The sequence below is a fragment of the Poecile atricapillus genome, chromosome 1 (assembly GCF_030490865.1).
Source record: "Poecile atricapillus isolate bPoeAtr1 chromosome 1, bPoeAtr1.hap1, whole genome shotgun sequence".
Taxonomy (NCBI): Eukaryota; Metazoa; Chordata; class Aves; order Passeriformes; family Paridae; genus Poecile; species Poecile atricapillus.
Window position 1 is genome coordinate 66,413,306 of NC_081249.1, and position 22,867 is coordinate 66,436,172.

Sequence of the window (22,867 nt, forward strand, 5' to 3'; positions counted from 1 at the left end):
CATGAGGTGTAAGCTGAAATGATAAACAATGTTATTCATGGCTCTGAGTAGTCCTACTCTCCAAGGTTAACTCATTTTTAGAAATGAATTACCATGATTGATGGGGTATCAAAACCTGATTCTTTTCATCTTTACACATTCCATGATTATGAAGCAGTCTAATTTAAGCCTTGTGTAGTCTGTCTAGCCTGCTCCTTGTGATGGTTGCACTGCATTTAATTTATTTTTAATTATTATTATTAAACTTCTCAGTTTAATTGCAAAAGATAACATTCTATTACTGGTATGTGCAACTTAAAAGGGCACTGCTGTCTTTGGAGGTAACGAGATATTTCAGACTTTTAAATGAATGCATTATGCATTAACTAACCTATTCGCAAACTCCATTTTAGTTCAAATAAATTGGCTTCTAATTTGGCAAGACCAAATCTAGAATTAGCATCTTTTTCTTTTATTTCTTTACCTTTTTTTTTTTTTCCTTTTTCTTCTGCGGTACGTAGCTTTAGGATGTTAGATAAGAGTGAAAGTGAAAACAGTAAATATGCACTAAATAAGGAACAGCTTGCTCTGGAGTCTGAATTCTCTAGCCTAATGTCGATCCACTGAGTTGCCCCATTTCTCTCTGCTCAGCTGGACCACGGGTTTACCATCAAGAGATCAGGGTCTTTGGACTACTACCAACAACCAGGAATGTATTGGATAAGGTATGAGATGGTGCAGCGCCAACAGTCAGTGTTTCCATGGCAACGTGCTGGCAGTCTCCATTAACCAGTTCCTTCAGTGGATAAACATGCTTTTTGATTTGTTATCCGGTCCATATGCTGCTTTATCAGTTTCGTTTTAATCTTGATTGAGATGCCACACCCCCTCATTCCCTTTCTTCACCCATCCCTCACACCCACATTGCCAGCTTTCTCTTCATCGCACATGCTCAGTATCAATCTCCCCTATAGTTAAAAGGACAGTGTATATAGAAAATCTACAGATATGCTGAAGTACGCACCCTCCCCCTCCCTTCTGCTTGTTAAGGCATCTGCTTCCCCTGTGCTCCTGTTTCAAAACACACGGAGCAGCAACAGGCTCTCAGCATATATTTTCCTCTTTTTCCATGCAAGATGTGGAGCTATATACTGTCATTTTAAACCCACTAAACACAATCCTTACCTTAGATTGAACAATGCATTTGCATAATGCGGGCATAGAAACTCTCCCAAGTTCACTGAAATACAATGCATTGTATGTGCTGGTAAGCTTGTGTTTCTAACAATGCATTCCTTCTCTTTTCTTTTTAAAACCCTTCTGATACCTATTTATTTTGATTTGATTTTTTTTTTTTAAATATTGCATGAGTCTCTTGGATATATTTTCCTTCATTGTGTAACTGTGCCAGGGTTGCGTTAGCTGCCTTAACCTGTATGATAAAATGGGGCTCTGGGCGGGAGGGGCTTATTCTGGAGTGGGGGCAAGGAGGGTTCCAGGTCTGATAGCCCACAAGAGGCCCACACACTTCCTCAATAAAGCCAGGGCTCTGGAATTTCTATCAAGTGGTTACTTGCTGTCCTTTTCCTTATTACTCACAAGACCTACATTTTGATAGCTGGAGAAATTTTTGTAAGCTTACTGTGAAATCTATGCTTTCTAACACTGCCTTTAAAAACTTGTCTGTGAGGGATTTGTAAAACCTCAGCAAAGTAACCACCTTAGCAAAACAGCAGAGATGGTCACTGTGAGTGTTTCCAGTAAAGTAACACTCCCACCCTGGATCATTTCACCAAGTGCATGGTTCGGGCTACAGCACGCTTTCCATAAAACCTAACAGTTCCCTGCGCACACACTGAGGGCTAAGTAGTTTCTGACATGGATGTTCTGGGGAAAGAAAACAAAACAAACTCAAACCCAAAACTAAGCCTATTTTTGAGGCAAAAAGTAGAAAAGTCAATCCAATTCATGAGCAGAACGCTGGCTAGCAAAAATTGAGAAAGACTCTCACTCCAGGTGCTGGAGTGTGCAGCAGTACCTGTAATTCATCTAGTTCCACCCTATCGCACTTGTGGTGGTGCCTACAAATCCACTGTGACCTGCAAGGGCAGAGCAAAACCTGCTGATCTGTCCTTTCACTTGGCATCCTTCTTCGTGCTCCTTGGTTTTGGAGAAGGGGGAATGGGACCTGAGTGCCCAGCTTTAGATGACTGTGGGTTTGATAGTATTACAGGAATTTTCTGCTGAAGTAGGAAAGACAGCATTTTCTGTCAAGCAGAACTTTGACGAAGAGTTGCAAATTTAATGCCTGTTCTGTAAAATGGTGGAGAAGATCACATGAGCTTTATTTATCTTCCTGGAGTTTAATTGCTGTCCATGAAAAGTTTACACACTTTCTCTGTTTTACATTTTTTATTTTACATTTTTAAAAAATAGCAAGCAAAGAAAGTCCTTCCATTTGCTATACACGATATCTGGCTCTTTTAAAACCTCTGCTTCTGGGGGAGCAGATCACCAGAAGCAGGAGCCTGTGAGACAAGTGGACATCTCAGATTGGCCTTGACTCAGTTTAACTGCATTGCCCATGTTTTGAAACGAGCCATATGCATTTTGAAGAGGTAGGGGGGAAGCCTCTAAGTCTGCAACTTGGTAAATAAATAAAGCTATGAAAAAAAAAAAAAGGTCATTTGACTAAAGCACTAGTAATGGCTGCCATCAGCATACAAAATGACACAACCCTGAATAATGGGCTGGAGCAGATGGGCGATAATCTCTCTTATTCACACATAAACTGCTCTGTTTTCCAGCTGGGGGCAGTAACAACAGTGTTTATAATTAGGGCTTTCTAAACTGTGCACCTAGTGTGGAAAGGCAAATTGGGAGATCAGGGCTCCTATGTGTGGATGCTTAATTAGGAAATCCTCTTCGAAGGGGGATAGTGGACCAAGCACTGCCCTGTGTTTGGGCCTCTCTCATCTCCCAGAAACATGCAGCTGCTGTGGTGACCAAAGTTTTAGTCTAAATAAAACCATTTTGATGTAGAAAGTGTTTAGTTTTTAGTAGTGCAGATGCAAAACATATGAAAAGGTTCATCAATTCATGTCTATAAAAAAAATAATTTATCACAGGCACATTAAAATTATTCTGAATTCACAAGTACAGCGAAAAATGAAACCATGTCTCAAGGAAAATGTAATGCTCTCTTTGTTAGTGTTAAACTACTCGTTTCTTTTGCGCCCCTATTTTTGTTTCTATCTGTAGTTTCTAGAAGTCTTCTAAAATACTTTTAAAATTGCACAATTTCCTCCTTCAACAGCCAGAAAACCTTGTGCTTTCTCTGCCTAAAAGACTTCTGTTTTCAAAGTCCTTCAAAATCCTGTTTTTTTCTGAATGTATTCTGCATCCTCTTTTATTCCCTTCCAGTGAGATAATACATGCAGAAGTGACATGTTTTTTTAGCTACAGCAGGAGTTGTAGCTGGCATGAGCTATAATGTCTGAAAAATCTTTCACAGTTCCTTGAATATGAGGATCAGGGAAAACATAGGGACGAAATCAGTGAAATCATTTGGACCCCAGACTAATACATGCTTTAAAGCCAACCCATGAAATATTGTTGGAATATCAGCCATGCAATCAGAGGTGCAGTAAAGGCCAAAGCAGCATCAGTAGGGGACAAGTCTTGTAGGTCCCAGTTAAAACCCTGAAGACTGGGCTGATTCAGAGTATCAAAGGAGCACAGAGTGGTTGCATCCAATAGAGTATTAGTAGAAAATGTCAGTCTGTGTATTAGTATATATATTATATTAGTAGAGAATATTAGGGTATGTTATTTTCTATATATCCAAGACACCTAGAAAAGCAAAATGGATAAAATATAATCCAGGAAGTGTATGGAAAAGTCATTAATGATCTATCTATATAACAACAATAGAAAGGAGATGAGTTATACTGGATGCTTAACAAAATTATCAATCTGCTCAATATTAAATTCATAAATACTAGATTTTTAAAATACAGTTCTCACTGTCACAGTTAAAAATATATCTAAATAGCTCATTTGAAAACCCATAATTCCATCCTATGTGTTTGGTTCCTAGTTCACATTACTTTGCATCTGTCGAGTTACTTACACCTGTCCCAAGTGTATACAACACACTTTCAAGTCAAAAGTTACAGCCAGACATCTTGATGATGGGACAAGGAAGCTGGGATTCAGTCTTGCTATCTGTAAAGTGCCATTTTGAATAACATAAAACCTTCTGTAAACTGAATATTGGTAAATACAGGCAGATACCTAAAATAATTTAAAATCTCTTCTCCCGATCTTTGGGTAAAAAAACCACAACTGATTTACAAACTATAAATAAAATTCACTCATGCAAACAACTTGGCACTAACTCTCTTCCACATGTAATTGAAACCAGCTGAGGAATCGTGTCTCTAAAAAGGGGGATGTCAAAGAGTAAACACAAACTTAAATACAGCAATATGAATTCAACAGTTATGTATATAGAATACTTGTCTTTGTGTTCACTTACCAATACAGTACAAAGCATTGATTTGGTTTTCTTTCTTTTTTACTTTCATTTTAGCTAAATTTCATGCCAGAAGTTACATGGTGTGCTAAAGCATTGTGCTTTTGTATTTGGAGGTCTGGGTTCAAATCCACTCGATTAATTTGTCCCCTCGATGTGGTCATTTGCACGTCTCCAAATCACCGTGTAACTTGACTTAGTTATACCTTGTGCCTGAGGGACTAAAAATACCATGAGTGTCTTGCTCCTGGACTGAGGTGCATTGCTAAGTATGAAGTACTCTCAAAAAAGTGTCTTGATTCATGAATCAATCACACTTACATATATATAAATATATATGAATATATATTGTGTATATATAAACATATATATATATATATAACCTGAGAAACCCATGGAAAATAAATTAAATAAAATATGAGACTGAAGGGCTGCCTGGCTTGTACCACAAGCAATGTTTAATGGTAATTTTTAGAGCAAGGGAATCTTTTAATGTATAAAGGTCACTAGCCAGAAGTTTAAAGAAATAAGATAAACTTATCTGGGTGAGAGCATTTGACTGTGTGTATAAAACTGTGGATATAAAAGAATGTACTGGGAGAAAAATACTAGTTTTTCAATACGTATATTCATCTAATTCCACACGCTAAACAAAGCTTCACAAAAATTGCTAACAAATTGCAAGTATGCTCCTGCAGAATAAAAGCGAGGGAAGGGAAGGGTTTCTTAGATTAATGCGTGAACAGCTGCATCCCCAGTTTAGTCTCCTAGCTGGTATGAATAATGTATGGACTAAGAGGCAAAATGCACATTAATGTTCTTTTATTAACGAAACTAATATATATCTATACTTGGTGGCCAGCAGTAAATTAAGACAAGTGAAAAGAGTAACAGTCACTGCTAACTTTCATAAATTTCAGTTTCTTTAATCCAGTAATTACTGGCCTGAGAGAAAATATCAGCCCACAGCTAAAATAAGGCTTTTCCCATTGCAAATCCACCACATATATCAAAGCAGTTGTAGTTTTTGAAAATCTGTTCATAAATACATAGTGCAGTGTTTTCCAAGATAAAAAATAAAATTGCATGGCTCAGGATTCCTGTAATTTCAAGTGGTAGAAATCAGAATGAAGACACTCTTTAAGGAAAAATCCTGGAAAAATATGTCAATAACAGAAAAAAATGATATTTTAAAATAATGCTCTGGTACTACAAATTAAATGCATTTCCAAAAATGGCTTGGTAACCATTTGGTACTGGATGTCAGGATTACTAAATGTTGATGCAAAATACATTAGTGCTTAATGAAGTACTTCAGACCTATCACCACCAAATTATTAGAAGCAATCCACTTATCTTCTGCTGGATAAGAAGCTCTACATTTTCTCATATGGATTGCAGGAGGGCAGCTGCATGTCTTAAATAAGAATGCTGTCTGCATTTTAGTTGCCATTACTCTCATATAGTGCTCAAAGTTTTCAGTCTCTAACCTAGAGCCGGGAAAAATAAAATGTCAAAATGTGATAATGAAAATATGGGATTTGCAGCCCTGTGAAGCATAAGTGCACTTCAGATCCTCCTATTATTCACTGAAAGGGTAGCTTGAAGTAGAAATGTCCTGGAAATCCATAATGGACTGGTTCATGCACCGGTGAACCACCCAGATGAACAGCAGGTGAAAGAGTGCATCTGTTAAACCAAAGCAATGTGTATAAGAGGCCTTTGTTACAAAAACATCAATAATAATGAAAAAGCTGATTTTTGGAATATGTCCATGTCCACAAGAAAATACAGGAGGTGAAAATCACACTTACAAAACACGTGCAGTCAATACTCATTTGTGTCTATCTTACCATCTTCTCTGCTTTGCAAAGGATAGAACTATCATATTTTGAAATTCTTTTGAGGTAAAAAGTAACCATGACATCATTAAGTGAAAAATAGCATTTTTGCAGAATGCAGAGCCACAATACCATCCGCAGTGTATTACACACTGGAAGTGTCAAATGTCATCAGAACATTGGAGAAAATAACCCTGTTCTTGCAAATTCTGTAGGGACTGAACACACTGTGGCCAGAAGTGCCCCATTTTGTAGTTCTGACATGGTAAACACTAAACATTAGAATATGACCTGTGTATTTTCGCTTTCACTAGATAAATACTGACCTCTTTGACTCTCTGTGACTTTGTAACTTTTTATTCAATAAGCTTTTTAGGTGAAAAATGTGCTGGATGTCTCTCAACCCAGGAGAGAAACCACAATAATGCCCCAGACTCTACAAGTATGTCTTTACTAAGACCAATTAGATCAATCCAGGCCAAACACTGGATAAAAATGCAAAGAAAAACAGTCACAAAATATCTCAGCAAGTTTCTGAAGGGTTAGGAAAGAAAAACAAAACAATATATGGTTTTGGCCTGACAAACTAGCGCAGCATAGGGTGCTAGATTAGATGAGACAGTCAGGGAGTTTTAGCTTAATATCTTTTATTATTGGGGGAGGGAGTGACTTTATGTATATTTAAGCAGATTTAAAGAAGAGTCTCTAAAGCTTTTCCAACAATCATAGAAAGATAATATCTTGGGTTTATTTTTAAAGACATCTTTTAAAAGATGTCCTGGTACCTAGTTATCTTTGTTGTTTATAAAAAGCAATATCCTAGAAAAACTATTTTCTTATACATTCCCTTATGTGTAAGTTATCTAAATTTAAATACCTTCAGATTTTACATATACATTTGCCATTCTCATGTAGTAGGTTTTAAAAATAAATTCGGAATTTAATACAAGGATTTTTATTTATTCAACAAGAAATGTTTAAGTTTCTCAGGGGAGAGTATCTATTACGACAGGATGATGTGATGCGGTTTAAACTTTAAATAAATGCTTATTTCCTGTAAGCATAAAAAAAATCCTTTAAATGGAAATCTGTATTTTATAGAGGGGTAATATATGCCATTCTTTTCAATTTTCACACAAAATTACATACTGTAAGCAGTATATTCACTGTGTGTAAAAGATCTTGGTATTCTTCTGTTTCACATTAAAAATAATCAAAAACCGAATTGGTTCAAGGCTAAGAAACATAGAAGGCATTGAAAATACTAATTAGCTTTCTTAACCAAAAGATAGCAGTAAACAAACAAAAAAAAAAATTGGCAGATGAAAAGTGTTGGATTTTGTAGCAATTATCATTTAAAATATAGGGATGAACTTATCAAAGTGGATCATTTTACCCTTTTAAAGTAGCACTATATAGGAGACAGAAAAAATATTTCTGGACACAAAAATAATAGTTCAGCAATATAGCCAAACTAAATCCATTTGCTATAGTAGTTCTGGACTCCTGTCCATCTTTCTGTCTCTATTACATCATTATTGAATGCTGGTTGCATTATTTGAAAGCATGGATTGCTGTTATGCTATTCTGCACCAGTATGATGGATTTAGTTTTCATTTTAGTCTCAAAACTATGTTGCCTATAAATACATCTCTGCTCTCCTATGAGGTTCACACTGTAAGTGGTAAATTTTCTAGAGAAATCAGTCATGCATATCTTAAGAGAACACAGTAAAGCCTTTGAAGCAGAATAACCTTTTGGCTGTATTCCTTTAAATAGGCCTTTTCATTATAGGGACAAATTTTACAAGCCTTTTGAGCGAAACCTATTCAGTTCTCAAAGTTATCTTTGCTTCCAGTGCCATGATTAGATACTTGGTTGCATTTTGTATGTCATCTTACTGGTCACCTGCCTTTTCCCGTTTTGCTTTTTTCAAAACAGCTGTGGGATAGGATTTAAGGGGACAGCCCTGCTTCAGAAGCAGCTAACCATGTCTCAAAGTGCTCTTGCTGAATCAAGGCCATCCTGTGAATTTATAATTTTACAGTGATTTCAGGGACTGCAGTCTAAGATCCCATAATCAAGGAGACAGCAAAACTCAGTGCTGTGCTTGAAACTGATAGTCAAACTAGGACTACCCTTACTTGGGTTGAAGTTTCACCTCATAAATGTGCCAGAAAAGCAGAAGAAAGAAGGTGGCTAGAAGTTACAGCCATCTTAATAGGAATCACATTCTCAATAAATGGCAGAATGATCAAAAAATAATGCCCATCAGGTAAATATTGCTTTTTCACATTCCTGGACACCTTATCTAGACATGGATAAAATTAGCAGAGTACTGAATTCACTAGACCTTGGTTAACAGGAAGAGACAGTGTGGTCAGGCTAAACAGGTCTTTCCGTCAGAGCTCTTCAGCGTTCTCCCTAAGAACATCCATTGAGCGGCATGATGTGTCAAGGAGCTGGGCTAGCTCCCTTCGGTGTTTGTTTTTCTCTCTTGTCTGACAACTTCATCACAATCCATCTTTGTTAGCTGATTGCACTGACTTGAACACGGGTGAGTGTGTATCAGCCTTCATTAGGTCAAATCAAAGACAAGTGTACATCTCTGCCTTGCCTGTAGAAACAGATTTATACTTTGAGAAGGGTGGGGGGAAGGTCACTTGGTATTTGGTTTGAAATTTGATCCTGTTAAAGGATGAAATTAATAACATCCAGAAGTAGAACATATGGCATCCATATATATGGCACTGTATCTGCTTGATGATGTCACGCTACCTCTTAAGGTTTGGGAAATGCACTTTTTAAAGCATTTAGCTATGTTGTGGGCTCAACCTTTCAGACCTGACTGAGACAGAGCAGGCTTAATTTGGTCTGTACATTTATTATCCCTGGTATTTGCAGGCCACATAAAACCTCATGGTTTTCATTATCTTTGCATTTCACACACAGCCTAATTTCATTTATTCTCATTTTATGCCCCTGCCAGACCACCGCTCTTGATAAGGAGAGGCAGGTTTTCCGACGAAGACGCAACCAGGATGTGAGGGGACGTTATAAGGCTCAGCAAGCTCCACCCGAACTCAACTCCGAATCGGAAGACTATTCACCAAGTTCATCCGAGACTGTTCGCTCACCTAACTCACCCTTTTAATAAAACACTTTTTCTCAAAAGTCTTGGCTTTAACCCTTTGAGACCCTGAAACTACTTCAGGCCTGTGTGGAGTGAATACAGCTGATCTATCCAGCAGTAAACGCTGGGATCGTGGAACACAAAAGGGTGCTCACAGAATCTTTGTAAGAATAATTTCCTAATTGATTGAAATACTTGTTCTCTGTTTAGATTGTGACTTGCTGCTAATAAGATCCTCAAAGGGTTAAGGCTATTTTGCTTTTTTATTTAAAGATAGAAGCAGTGAATGTTTTCATCAGTGGAGCTAGGAACTGCAGTATGTAATTTTAGCACATGTTAACCCTCTGAGTAAATGATCACCTTAAATCTTGACAACCCATATTAGGGTCTTATTCTGGCTTTTTTGCTTTTATACGCACATATCTTTTATAGTATCCTGAAGTTCCTTGCCTATTTCTGGCCAAAAATATATCAAATGTACTACTGCTTAGGAATTATAGGCTTAAAACTGAAAATAAAATTAAACAAATAGTATCTTCTGCAGCAGCTCTTTCCAAACCTGCATCGTACTTCCACACAGGGTGACTGGTATTGGAGGATATGATGCAGGGTTAAATGGGAAATTCATTTAGGGCATTCTCATGGTTTACAGAAGATAACATGATGATGGCTACAAAAGATTGCTTCCATATAGTTTGCTGCTAATGATAATGTCGTGTTTTGGGAAATTGCTTGAGGACACGTTCTGTCATGTAATAGTATGTAATGATCTAGTTGAGAAATTCCTGGTTCCTTTGCATCACATTCAGGAATGTACAGGCATCCTCTTGGCATGACCTGGTTATTCCAGCAGAGCCATTTAAAAAGATTAACACTAATGAGCATTACCCTTTAAATAGCTACAGTACTTCTAAATTGGGGAAAATACAAGTCATTTAATATATATGTAAAGCCTAAATTGAATTAGCAAAAGTTTTGTCTTTAGAATGGAGAAACTAAAAATGATTCACCAGTTTTATTTGTAATATTTAATAAAATGGGCATTTACACAGAGTATATATATATTACTGGTTTGTTAAAACCTCAAGACAACATTATAGCTTTTTATTTGACCATTATCATAAAGTTGGCTTCCACAGAAATAATATAGTCTGTAGACTTTTGCTTCAGATGTGATAATTAAAAAAAAAAAAGGCTCAGAATTTCACTTGAATGAAAGAAGCAACTTTCAAAATCATGTTCTAAAATAAAAAACATTGTGAAATTTATAGTTTCTTTTATTGCTCATATAAAAATGGAATTTTCTCCTCCAAAGCTAAAGTTTTCTCACAGTGTTTTTTAAAAGTCACATGTGGTTTCCTCTCTCTCTCTCTCTCTCTCTCTCTCTCTTTCTTTCACTCTTTATCTTCCTACAACCTTGCCCTTTATTTCTTTCTTTCTTCCTTCCTTTTCCTTTCCTATTACACAGTCAGAAGTATCAATATACTACCCAAAATGACATGCAGATTTTCTCAGCTTTCTGGGAAATATAAATAAATTTTTCAGGAACAGGGCAAGTTGCCCACAGAATCGTTCCCATTCTGAGTGGTGTTTGTTCATTGAACTATCCGTATGAGCAGTTGTGGCAGCCAATGTATACCTTCAGCTGGTGGGGGCTAGTGTAAAGCTCTTTTGCACTTCTAGGTGGAAGCATCAGTTGAACTATAGTTCAAGAAACATTGGAATTCTGTTTCTTCATCCTACACAGTACATCTTTCATTGCCTCAACATGAAAATTTATATATTGAAAGCTCTGAAGAATTTAAGCACAGGAATTTAATCTTGTGGATCTTCACACAAGTGGTATAAGTATTTCTTACATAAATTTTCTTAAATTCGTCCAATATTGATTATCTAGAAGTGAGATATGTAGTAGAAACTGGTTCTCCAGGCTTCCTGGGTAATACAGAGAGACAAGCATTCGAGGTTTGATTCATCTTACCTGACATGGGCACACATTTTAGCCAGGACTGATGTTTTGATTAACCTATTGGTCTCACTCCATTGACTGTAGAAGGAGCTGCTGGTGGAAACTTACATCAGATACCAACTTCAGATTATGAGTTTACTAGAAAGTCATCGAAGCCATCGGGAGACTGATCTCTGAATGTATGTTTGTGAGCAGAAGGCCTGTTTATGGCCTCAGTTACTCTGTCTGGAACCTGAGTAACATTTTAAAGCAAGTGAAGCAAATAAAAGAACTCCATAGGGGAAGGAGGTGAAGGGACAAAGGAACTGCCATGTAAAAGTTCTCAGATTTTAGGCTTTGGGAAAGGGTTGTATCTGTGTGTCAGATCCTTGACTATAACCATCCAACCCTCAACTTGTTGTGGAGAGAAGATGCTCAGTAGGTAGGGAGCAACCACTGCCATCTTAATGGTTGTACATCCGTAACTTTTGGATGGGACAAGGATTATTTTTCCATAGGATCAAAACCTCACTCAAGATAAAGCCTTCCTTGCCACTTAACTACCCTAATTTACAGTAGGTCAGAATCTGGCACAAGTTTGACCAGCACTGACCTTCCCACATTTTATCACAGCCTTCCTTTTAGAAGAGATACAGCTCAGTCATGTAAATACAAGACATACATATGGTAATAAAAAAGTGTCCATTGATACCACATGCTCCTTGACTCTTGTGAAAATTTGGCAGTCTTAAAGCAAAGGCCAATGTTCATTCTTCTTAATTAGAGAGGGAGTCAGGAGGAAAAAAATATGTTTCACCCTTATGCATGAGACATATTATTCAAAAACCCATCTGGGATTTTCCTATCACCTTTTCTTTGCTTTGGAATACAGGGTTATCATTAAAATAAGATGTTTGGCTCCTTCATCTTAGACCATCTTGTATTACTTAAAATGTATGTAAAAATAATCCTAGATCCTGAAAATCCTACTCATCCCCAGCATCTTATGTTTCTGATCTTTGGTTCATGTTTTATGAACATAACTATAAAAATATTTCTTTAAGTTATTTTTAGGTTTGTGAGAGACTGGGTTTCAAATTGCTGATATCCTATTTTAGGTTTCAAGGAAAGGTATCTGAATATTTGGACTGTTTCAAAAGAGTTTGTGGTGATGATTTAAAATATATCCATATATCCATAGATATATATTTTAATATATCCATATATATGTATATATATTTATGGTTTCATGGAAGTTACAATGGTTTAGGCTTGTTTGGCAGTGACTGCCAATTTTTTTTAACCTAACCTCTGAGTTCTTGGGGGTAAGTGAAGACAGAATCTGTGGCCCTATAAGTATTGAAACACCAACAAAAGAAAGAAATCAAACATAATAGACTATTTCTAATGTGATGATCTGGAAGAGCACATAGCACACCGTGGTCATTTTACTGTAATACAGACCAGTTCTTCTGACTTCTTTCTTCATTTCCCTTTTGAATCATTGGCTGGTATTGCTGCTAAATGTGAACAACAATTGCTTTAGTTAGCAGAGATGGATGGCAGTTGTGGTAGGTACCATCTATCACCAAGGAGATGGAGACAAGCACTTCCGAAGGGTGACTCAGGTCATTAATGTTTGGTCTCTGGAGATGTCTGACAGCCTGATCTTTGTATTAGCAGGAAAGTAGAAAAGGGTCACTTCCAGCTTAATTCCTCTCAATTAAATATAAGCAGGGATAATGTGGACCCTAACCTAAGTGCGATATTCTAGTGAGCTTACATGCAGTAAGCAAACTTTGATGTGAAAATGTAGTACTGGATAGCACAGGATTAGCTGTAAGGTAGTGAGCTGGGAATTGTCTCATCTAGATGTATCTGTCTAAGAGTTAAGCATCTAATGTAGGGCAATAATCTAAGCTTCCCATACAGGTGCTACAGACTGGCTTCTCTAACAGATAATTAAAATTCTAGGATGGATTAATCACTCATGAGATGAGGAGCCCAAATCTATTTTAAACATGATTTATTAAGTCATGACATATAAATTAGTTTTTCTGTAAGTTAAAATTTTCATAGCATTAATGTACAAAAAATCCAGAATACTATGGTTCTACTCAGAGGGTTAACAGAAAAGCACTAGGCATGCTGATTACATTGGTGTACCCAAACTGCTTTGCTTTTTTAGCCAGTGTTTGCTGATTTTTTCAGAAAATTCTTGAAAAAAATCAAGTTTGAGATAATTTAAGTGTTGTTGTTTAAGGAATTTCTATAACCAAATTAATCTTATTTTTAGCTCAAGTTATCACAGGAATAATATGTATCATTGATGCAGTGTAAGTCTGTAGTTACCAATTTTATTAATTCCACAAGTGATTCCAGAAATCTCTCTTTTTTTAAGTACTTATTATAGAGCTTACAATGGTGGCATAGGTGACTGAGACTGTCTTTCTTATTGGTAAACAAACAATATTGTAATTTCAAGGAAGTCCTAAGAATCAGCTTTTCAGTTTGGTAGTGTACTAGTTAGGGGAAAGCTATCTCATTACATGCATTGTGTAAATCATCTTTGTAGATGAAGATTGTTCATATTAATGAACACATTCTTTTTTCCTTGACATTGTAGCAGAAACTGTTTACTTGTTAATGAACAACCAATACATTAATTTGCTTCAGACTGTTAGAGGGGAAAGTGAGATTCCAGTCATTGACAATGTTATTGCTTTACAGTAGCCCTCATCTAATTTAAATGTGGTGCATACTACAATAAGCAAAGCCAAACCTATGAATAAACTCCTGAAAAAGCCTGGTGGGTCTTTATTCAGTTGGGTGCTCGCATACAGTAGCATGTGACAGCAGGAAGGCTTTCAAGAATTGCTGAAATGAAAGCGATATATCCACAAATAAGAGCTAAATTGCAATCCTTTCCCTATGGGGCATATATGTTTGAAAAGAAAAAATAAAGAAAAGAAAAAAATTGGCTCAGAGGTTTGCAGTGGTACTATATTACCACAGGGCAAGTACATTAAATCATTGTTATTTGCTAGCCTGGGGTATATGTTGGAAAATGGCATCTTTTTTATTTAGTTTAGATTGTGGGCAGGGAGAGCTTTCCTCATATTATTGCAGTGCCTGCTAGTGCTGCCATGGTTAAGGCTGTGTTAGTATTTCCATTATAAACTCTTAGTCTCAAAGGTTTTTAGTTTGATTGTAAAAATTTGCTTCAGGCAGAAACTTGGCATACAATTTTTCAGCTCAGAGCGGTTCTTTTCCTAAAATATGAGAGAAATCAGCTTTACCTCTTCAACATTTATTTTCTAAGTGTACACAAACATTTGTGGACACAAAGGCAGTTTTTATGCAGCTCATTTCAGATGTGTCATGTTTTCAAGCATATCTCACAGGTCTTAACTACAAAGGCGACAGCTAAGAACTTTTGGGCATTTTGAAAACCGGGAAGAGAACTCAATGATCAAGAGCAAAAATGTTCCACATGTGGGAGAGTTTTATTTTGACGTGACAAGCATTTAAAGTTTGCACAGTAACGGGTATGTATACGCCCTGCTGAGTGCTCATGTAATTCCTAAACCCATTAGTTTAAGTCATTTCATGTAGAAAATGCTAAATGTGAATGTGCTGAATTTCCCTGTAAGACAGGGAAAAGAAGCAGTTTTGTCTTGTGTTTTATAGTAGCACCATGGACAAAGCTGGCAATGCACCAGCGAAAGGGGTCCAGGAAGAGAAGGATGAAAAGGACATGTTTTCTCTTAAGGGGAAAAAAAATTGTCTGAATAAGACAGAGTTGAAAGCTCACACTGAATAAGATAGGTATCAAAAGCAATTTAAAAAGCATAAGTATGGAACCATTTGAAAACTATAAAAGTGCAAGGGAGCCATGCAGTGTAGTGAATCCATGCGTGGAACCAATCACCTACTAATCTGGAGCAAATTTACAGCTACAAACAGGCATAATTAATACACAAATCAAACACACCCAGCGGCAGATGGAATTGAAATCCTAGCCCTTTTAGCAAACATAATGCAGACCTTTCCCTCGTATATTCACTAAATGAGACCGTGTGTAGCTGTTTGAAGTAGTGTTGCACACAGGCTAGTGGGGAAATTAGGTGTTTAAAAAGTGGCTGCAAATTAATTGTTTTTAATAGCAATTCTACCTCACTGGGTCCTTTTGGGAAATGACAGCTTTTAAAAAGCAATGTCTATGCATTTTATATTTATGTGCATATATATTTGGATAGTCCATGCCAAACTGCTTCAGTAAGAATTGAGTTGCTATACTGAGGCTTCATGTTGCCTGAAGTTTTCTGCAACAGGGGCCAGAGGAAGGGGCAAAGTGTCCATGAAACAAAGAATTTGTGGATTGATCCACCTGTAATGGAGATGTCTTCCTAATCTTTGATCTCTTAGTGATCAACTTGGGTGATAAACCACAGTGCTCAGTCATGTCCAGAAGTATTCTTCCTACCTAAGTGGGTGGGGAGGGGACACTGGGTAGAGCTTGCCACTCGTTTTCTTGGCACCTGCCTACAGTGCTGCACATCTTGTCAAGCCATGTGTAAATATCAGGTTGAGAAACTAACTGTTTGCACCAAATGATAGAGCCAGGGAAACACATAGGTAGTGATTAGCCATGACAAGGGTAGACTGACATTTGGAAGATGGATCCCGACCAACTGATCAGTCAGATTTTTGAAAATTTTTCCAGTAGAACCATTGGAACCGAGAAACTCCAAATGATTGTTAGGTGCTACTTGAGCTGTTCATGAAAAACTTTCTTCTTGAGATGTTTCTGATATGTCCTCTTATATGTTTCCGATATAGGAAGACTCTGGACTCAAAAAGCCAGAAGACAGCTTTATTTCTATGTGTCTAAGAGATTTTAATGCTAGTGATGAGTTATTCATACACATATAATTTTAGGTGTCTTGAAAAAAAAAAAAAAGCAGTGATGAAAAAGAAGCTTACCTTACTTGTCGAGAGTTACTCTCAGGAAGAGCTGACATTACTACCACAACTGTTACTGCTGCTATTACTGTTACTATTCCACTACTACCACCATTGCCATTCAGAGGTAATGGCTTTATTTGACCATTTTCATTAGATGCCTGCAATGTTTCAAGCCTGCCAGTAAGACCAGCAAGGTCTTATACGAATAAGAACATCCATAAATTTGTTTTCTTTTCAAACAGAATGCCCACAGCTATTGAAGCTGGGTTCCATCATATGGTGAGAGTTTGAGAGTTGGAAAGAGAGGTATTGGTAAGTTGAATTACAGGATTATTTGTAAAGTGTAAAATGTCCAAGGGAATTCCTGGTGCTGTATCTTGCAAAATGAAGTGATAGATATTTTTTGTTTTCTTCAGAAAATTTAAGCATGTAGGAAAATGCAAATAAGCCCTTGAGATATGAACTTCGGATAATTTGGTGTTTATCATTAATCTTAACAAGGTGTAATCTTTGTGACATTGCTTCACGATAAAAGGGAGATAGAATTTAAGGTGTGTGACGTTAGATCTTGGCAACTTTTGCCATTGCAGTTAAGGGGTGGGAGGAATCAAATTGACTGCATGATACTAAAACAAGCAAAAGAGGCATTTCCAGAGAGTCGGTGTGAAAAAAAGAGGGAGGAGGAGGACTCTTGAGTATATCCCAGAGGCCAGTTTATCACTTGCCATGTGTGCTGATCTTTGGTGTCTTATCTGAGGGGAAAAAAACAATTGCTTGAATTGGTCCAAGGTTAAAGACATATCCACTATAACATATTTTTTATTTTATTAAGGAATTAATAATAAGATTTTATATTCTGCCTGAAAGGAAATTGTTAAAGGATTACTGGAGTGTGAAATTAAATAGCACTTCTCTCATGCCTGCTAAAAAGCCATCTAAGGAAGTGGTGGCCTTCAAACAAGTTTTGAAGTTTTTAAATTTAGAAAAAATTTAATTGTTTTTGAAACCTCAGAAATTGCTATGTATTTGATTGGCATAAAGGAATCTTTAATTTTCAAAGTACTAATTAAATAACTTCTATATGTTACACATTCCTGCAAAAATAAGGAGGAAAGACAAATTTTTAAAATGTGAGTGAACAGAAATTACATCTGAAATTATCACCTTAATTTATGTGCTAAATTTTTAAGTTGCTGCATACTCTTGTAAAATATTTGCTCTAATTAGGTGATAAAAGAATAGAAATGAAAAAAATACTTAATACTTCAGCTCTGCCCTCAGCTTCTGAGTTCATGTTTCTTGGGCAGAGAATCATTAAAATATATTTAAACTCAGTCATCACAAGCAAGCACCAAGGTGTTAGATTCAACTGCATTCCTGAGAATCTGTGCACAAGTTTTAAGAATTAGCCACATCCTAGCTTTCCCACATAAACCTCTGTACCACAGTGAGCCTTGATGAACATGATTATAAAAAAAGTATGTAACTATTCAGAAAATTCTCACTTCATGAGTTAGTGTCCCAGCACAGGAGATGAGTTTGGATAGAGGTGTGGAAATCAAGTACAGTCCAGCTGTGGACAGACAGGCTTTATATCTAGTGCCCTTCAACACTATACATACCAACTCTCATGAGAAATGTGAATGCTATTTTACAGTGGAAGCCTGCTAAATCCCACTAATGATTGGAAGTTTGATTGTAAATGGCCAGATTTTAGGAATTGGAAGGTGAATTAAGAAATACAATAAAGGACCAGAGGATAATGCATTGCATAGTGCACTCTTTCATTTGTTCTGATTTAATTTTAATTTTGTATTTCATTATCAGAAAGTGTGGTAGAGTATAAAAATTACAAGTAATATGAGATCCCACCAGGGCTCTCTGATTATTTTTGATGAAAGGCAGGAAAAGTGCTATTTTATCTATGTTGATAAAAGCATATATTTAACCCTACTTTCATTTACAAGGTAATAGTTGCAATTTAACCACTGGTTCATGGAATGATTCTTGATGCAGGACATAGCTGCAGAACTAGAGAGTCTGTTGGATGTATGTCTGCCTAGAATATTTTATTTTTTTCCACAAGGGTTATTAATTGGCAACAGGGTTATAGATATGTGGTACTTTCCCTTTTGGATTTTGTCATCCCAAGGAGTTTGTCCTCCATCTTACTGTCAACACAAGATTTTGGCATGCCAAAATGAAGGCTAATGATTTGTGAACACCATAATCTTTCGTGAACCTTCACTGTCAACCCTTTTCTCCTCTGCTCCCTTCCACACACCTTCAGCCTCTCCAGGCCACTTGTTTCTTTCTCCTCTCCTACACTCCACTTCTCTTGTGTGGTCCAAATATTGTACATCTGTGTGTAAAACAGAGCAGGGAAACTGCTCCAGGGGAATAAAAAAGCTTTGCCCTGCATTAATTACCTGGTTCTGTTCATTGTTTCCATGCACCAGCATGCAAGGAAATGGGGTATAAAGAAACTGACTGCTGCAGTGGGAAGATGGGACTGCTTTCGAGAGCAGTGGTGGCTTAAATGGTAAATGACAGTAAGGGGTAAGGGCTGAAAAGTGTGTGTTGTGTCTTTTGGGATTAAGTTCTACACTGTTGTTCTTTATATTTGGACTTTCAAATACTTTTTGTTTTGAATAAACTGAAAGAGTGGGGTGCTGTGAAGAAATATTACAATTACAAAAGAAGAAAGACTTGGAGGAAGTTGGAGCACAGCATGTTTAAGTATTGCATACACTCAGTGAAAGGGGGAATATGTGGAAAGGAGGCATTATGTATTATCTTCAAATTACAGGTTTTTAGATTTAAATTTAGGTTTCTTTAGGTTTTTGCAATGCTTTCTACAGGACAATAATGGAAGACATGCAGAGACTCTATCCTGCAGTCACTTGTCCTCATGTGGTAGATGACCTACAGCTTTTTTATTTGTTGCCACCTAACCTTCAAGATGGGAAAATGCAGTTGCTGAAAATCCTAAGCCTTAATGCTGCCCTGACTGTAGCTTCTTGCTCTGCCCCAAAGCTGCACTGGCTGGGCTTTGTTTTCCACTTATGGTGTAGGTAGAAATCTAAACTCTGGCCTGCTGTGTACCAGCATTTGCACTGCTGGTCTCTGCCAGAAAACAACAGCAGTCATGAGGCTCCTCTGCCCTGCACAGTCAGCAGCAGCTTCTGCCTGAAATATCATTTACCATTTGCTAAATGAAGGCCAGTGAAATCCTGGTTTTGAAAGATACTTGAATCCAAGATGATCTTAAAAGACATGTTTCTGCAGAGGGAGCACTAAGGAGTGCTGCTATTGGTGCTGGTTTGTTGCCTGTGTACTGGCTGTGAGCAGCTGCCAGGCAGCAAATGGGGCAGCAGACATCAGGAAGCAAATGGAAACCCTGTGGGCGGCTTGCAAATCAGCAGTTCATAGTCATAACCAAGTCTTCCCTGGAAGGCAGTTGGATTTGGGGTTGGGCTTGTGCTTTCATTTTTCTGAACAGGAGACATGTTCAAAACTCCAACTTGCCTCCTGTTACTTGTTTCAGTTACGTTCAGGGAAATGGGACTTTGGAAATCAGGGTAAGGAGGGGAGGAGATTAGTAGCATTACATCAAAGAGCTATCCAAGTCTTATCATGGTTCTCCTTTTTGGGCAACAGGTAGATAAGGAAGATAGGCTCTCGATTATGTCCAGCTGCTCATTCTGAACTGCAGACAGATGGCATTGAAATCATCTGAATGGAAATCAGTAATTCATTCTTTATTTCCCTTCATGTAACATGGAGCTTGGTATTGCAATTGTACGTGCAATTACTCTGTACATACCATAATGTTTCAGGACACTGCCCAGATAGTGACCCTTTTATGTCAGCTCTAGGAGAAATAAAATCCATGGTAAGAAATTATTAAGTGACATTAGAGTTACAAAGTTAAACTTCTGGCACTGGGACGGTTGTCTGTTATCAGAGGTTGCATATTTTTGATCAAAAGCATGAATTTGCATATATTTGAGCAGATAGTGAAGTTTGAAATATAGCAAGTTTAATTTTGCCATATAGTAAAAGAACAACATATCTGGTCTATGACTTCTCAAATTACTTGCATTACTTGCATCAATTCATTCTTTTCTGTTAGATGCCTGAGAAGATAAATTCACTGACCCTGAAAATACATCTCTTTTTATTCTTGCCCACATCCATAATCCTCCTTTCATAATAGATGAAAGTCATAATTAATATGCCACTAGAGAGTTTTCATTATTTCTTCAGAATTACCTCTTAATTTACTGCATAATTCTGATTAAGAAATGAATTAGTAATTTCTAGTTTTTCCTTTAGAATATGAAATATCTCATTTTTGACCAGGCAATGCTAAACTAAACTGCACTTGAGGTAGCTATTTTGGCCTAGATCCCTTTTGCTAAAAATTCTTTCAAACTCTTTTCTTAATGCACAGGTAAATACTGAGGGCTGCGGAGCCCCACAGGCCCTCTGTGCCTGCAGACCTTGCAGCCACAGAGCTGGGAGCAGAGCACAGCAGCTCAGCAAGCTGTCCCCCTGCTCTGAGAGCCTCAACACAGACAGAGGAAGTGTGCTACAGACCACAGGCCCACTGCTGTGGCACAGCAATTGGATTCTTTACTGAAATGATGGGTTGAATTGGCACTAGGGGTGTCCCATTGCATTCCTGCAGTAGTGATCCCTTCCACTGACAGAATGAGAAAACCCAGATTATTTTTTTTTCTTTTTCCAAAAATTCCATAATTTTCTATGCATCAGTGACAAAAAGACAATCCTTCCTCACTTCTATGTGACATAAAACTTTGGTGATTTTCTGCATTCATTTTCACAGAAGAAGTGTGAATGATGTTTTTATTGTCGCTAAGAAAACACCTTTAGTAATTAATTACAGTATTTTCTTTCAATTTGTCTGTAGCAAATGAGAAAGTATCATATTCTTCCTTTTCCTCTTTCAGGAGAATTTGGTCTTCATTCCCTGCAGTCTTTCCCATTTAACCCAAAAGGCTCTGTTAAGTAGCTAACTCACTGACTGAGTGTATTAATGTGTTCAGTAGCCTAATTTGTGTAAAATATGCACTGGTTGCCATTAAAGTGTCCACCTGTACTCCCTGTAGCAGCTATACTTGGAAGGAGGACTTGTACGTTCCTCCTTGGCCTCAAGGTAGAAGGTATCATAATTGCCATAGGTGGAAATTTTCTGAGGCCTTTGGAAAGATTTAGTGACCAGGCTGTGAGCACAGACTGACAAAAAGTGCCTTGTTCTGCCCTGAGGCCAGTGATAAAATCCTGAGAGAGGAACTCAGTCAGTCATTGGAGCTTGAGTGAGATGGAGATGGATGTATAAATAAAAATAAAAATAAAAATAAAAATAAAAATAAAAATAAAAATAAAAATAAAAATAAAAATAAAAATAAAAATAAAAATAAAAATAAAAATAAAAATAAAAATAAAAATAAATAATATAAATTATATATTTATAAAGCCAAACCACAAATAACCACGTAGCACTGAAATTCCTAGAGACCAGACAAATTCAAAATATTTCTCCAGAAACTATTATAGGAAAAAGGTAAGCAGGAGAGAACTGATACAAAACCATGTGAATTTGCAGCAAAATGGCCATACATTTCAATGTGAACCCACAAAAGGCAGCAAGTTCTCTCATGCAGCTGTTTCCTGGGACAGCAGGGCTGTGTACTTACCCCTCCAATGAGTATGAAGGTAATGGAGATTTAGGCTTGTCAGAAAATTTAACAGGATAGCTAGAAATCAAGTATTAAACTCTTTGCTACTTACTTGTAGTCCAAATGTGGAAGAAAAATCTCCCATAGGACTTTCATTCAGTCTCGTGTGTGCTGTCTTTCATGTGTCTTAAATTACACTCCAGTGAGGCTCCTGTCCCAGAGCTGTCAACGTACCGCTACCTGCCTGTATCTGTGGAAAATAAATCACTACTTTGAGTGCCAGAATACTGTTAGTTTAACTCTTACCTCTTTTTCTCCCTTCATGTCCTGCTGTCATCCTCGCCCACTCCTCCCTTCACAAGTTCTGAGTCTGTTGGCTGATTTCAACCAATCTGGAGAGAAGAGGCAGAATTCTCAAAAATAGTTAGGGACATAGAAATCTGGTGAAAATCAGCAACTCAGTAGCTGAGAGGAGCCTAAATTATTTGTTGGCCCTTGTTCCAAAGAGAGGTGGGTGGGAGCCTGCAGTGCTCCTGCCCAAAAGGGCAGCTTGGTGGTTGTACCTGGGTGCCTTTCTGCAAGGGCTTTTCTTTCAGGGCTGTGGTGGCTGAAGGGATGAGTGGAGAGCTGGCTGGATGGAGCAGCAGGCAGTACAATGCTGGTACAATGGACCTTCAGGAGCCTTTTCCCACTTGCACCTGGAGGACTTGACCTCACTGTTCTGCAACATAACTGAATAAAGCCCTGAGAGAAAGC

The 22,867-nt window shown here is 37.4% G+C and overlaps 1 protein-coding gene across 2 annotated transcripts in view; it reads left to right on the forward strand.

The window, feature by feature from the left end:
- The window catches only part of DCLK1 (doublecortin like kinase 1), a 230,564-nt gene extending 219,896 nt beyond the window's left edge, over nt 1-10,668 (forward strand). Inside the window, exons 17-18 of one of the 2 annotated variants that reach the window (XM_058829307.1) lie at nt 631-704; nt 9,347-10,668. In XM_058829307.1, coding sequence (XP_058685290.1) covers nt 631-704; nt 9,347-9,404 — 132 coding nt within the window. In that variant the 3' untranslated portion in view covers nt 9,405-10,668. The remainder of the gene's footprint in view (nt 1-630; nt 705-9,346) is intronic. The other variant, XM_058829306.1, reaches the window with a different exon arrangement.
- Nucleotides 10,669-22,867: the final 12,199 nt, after the last annotated feature.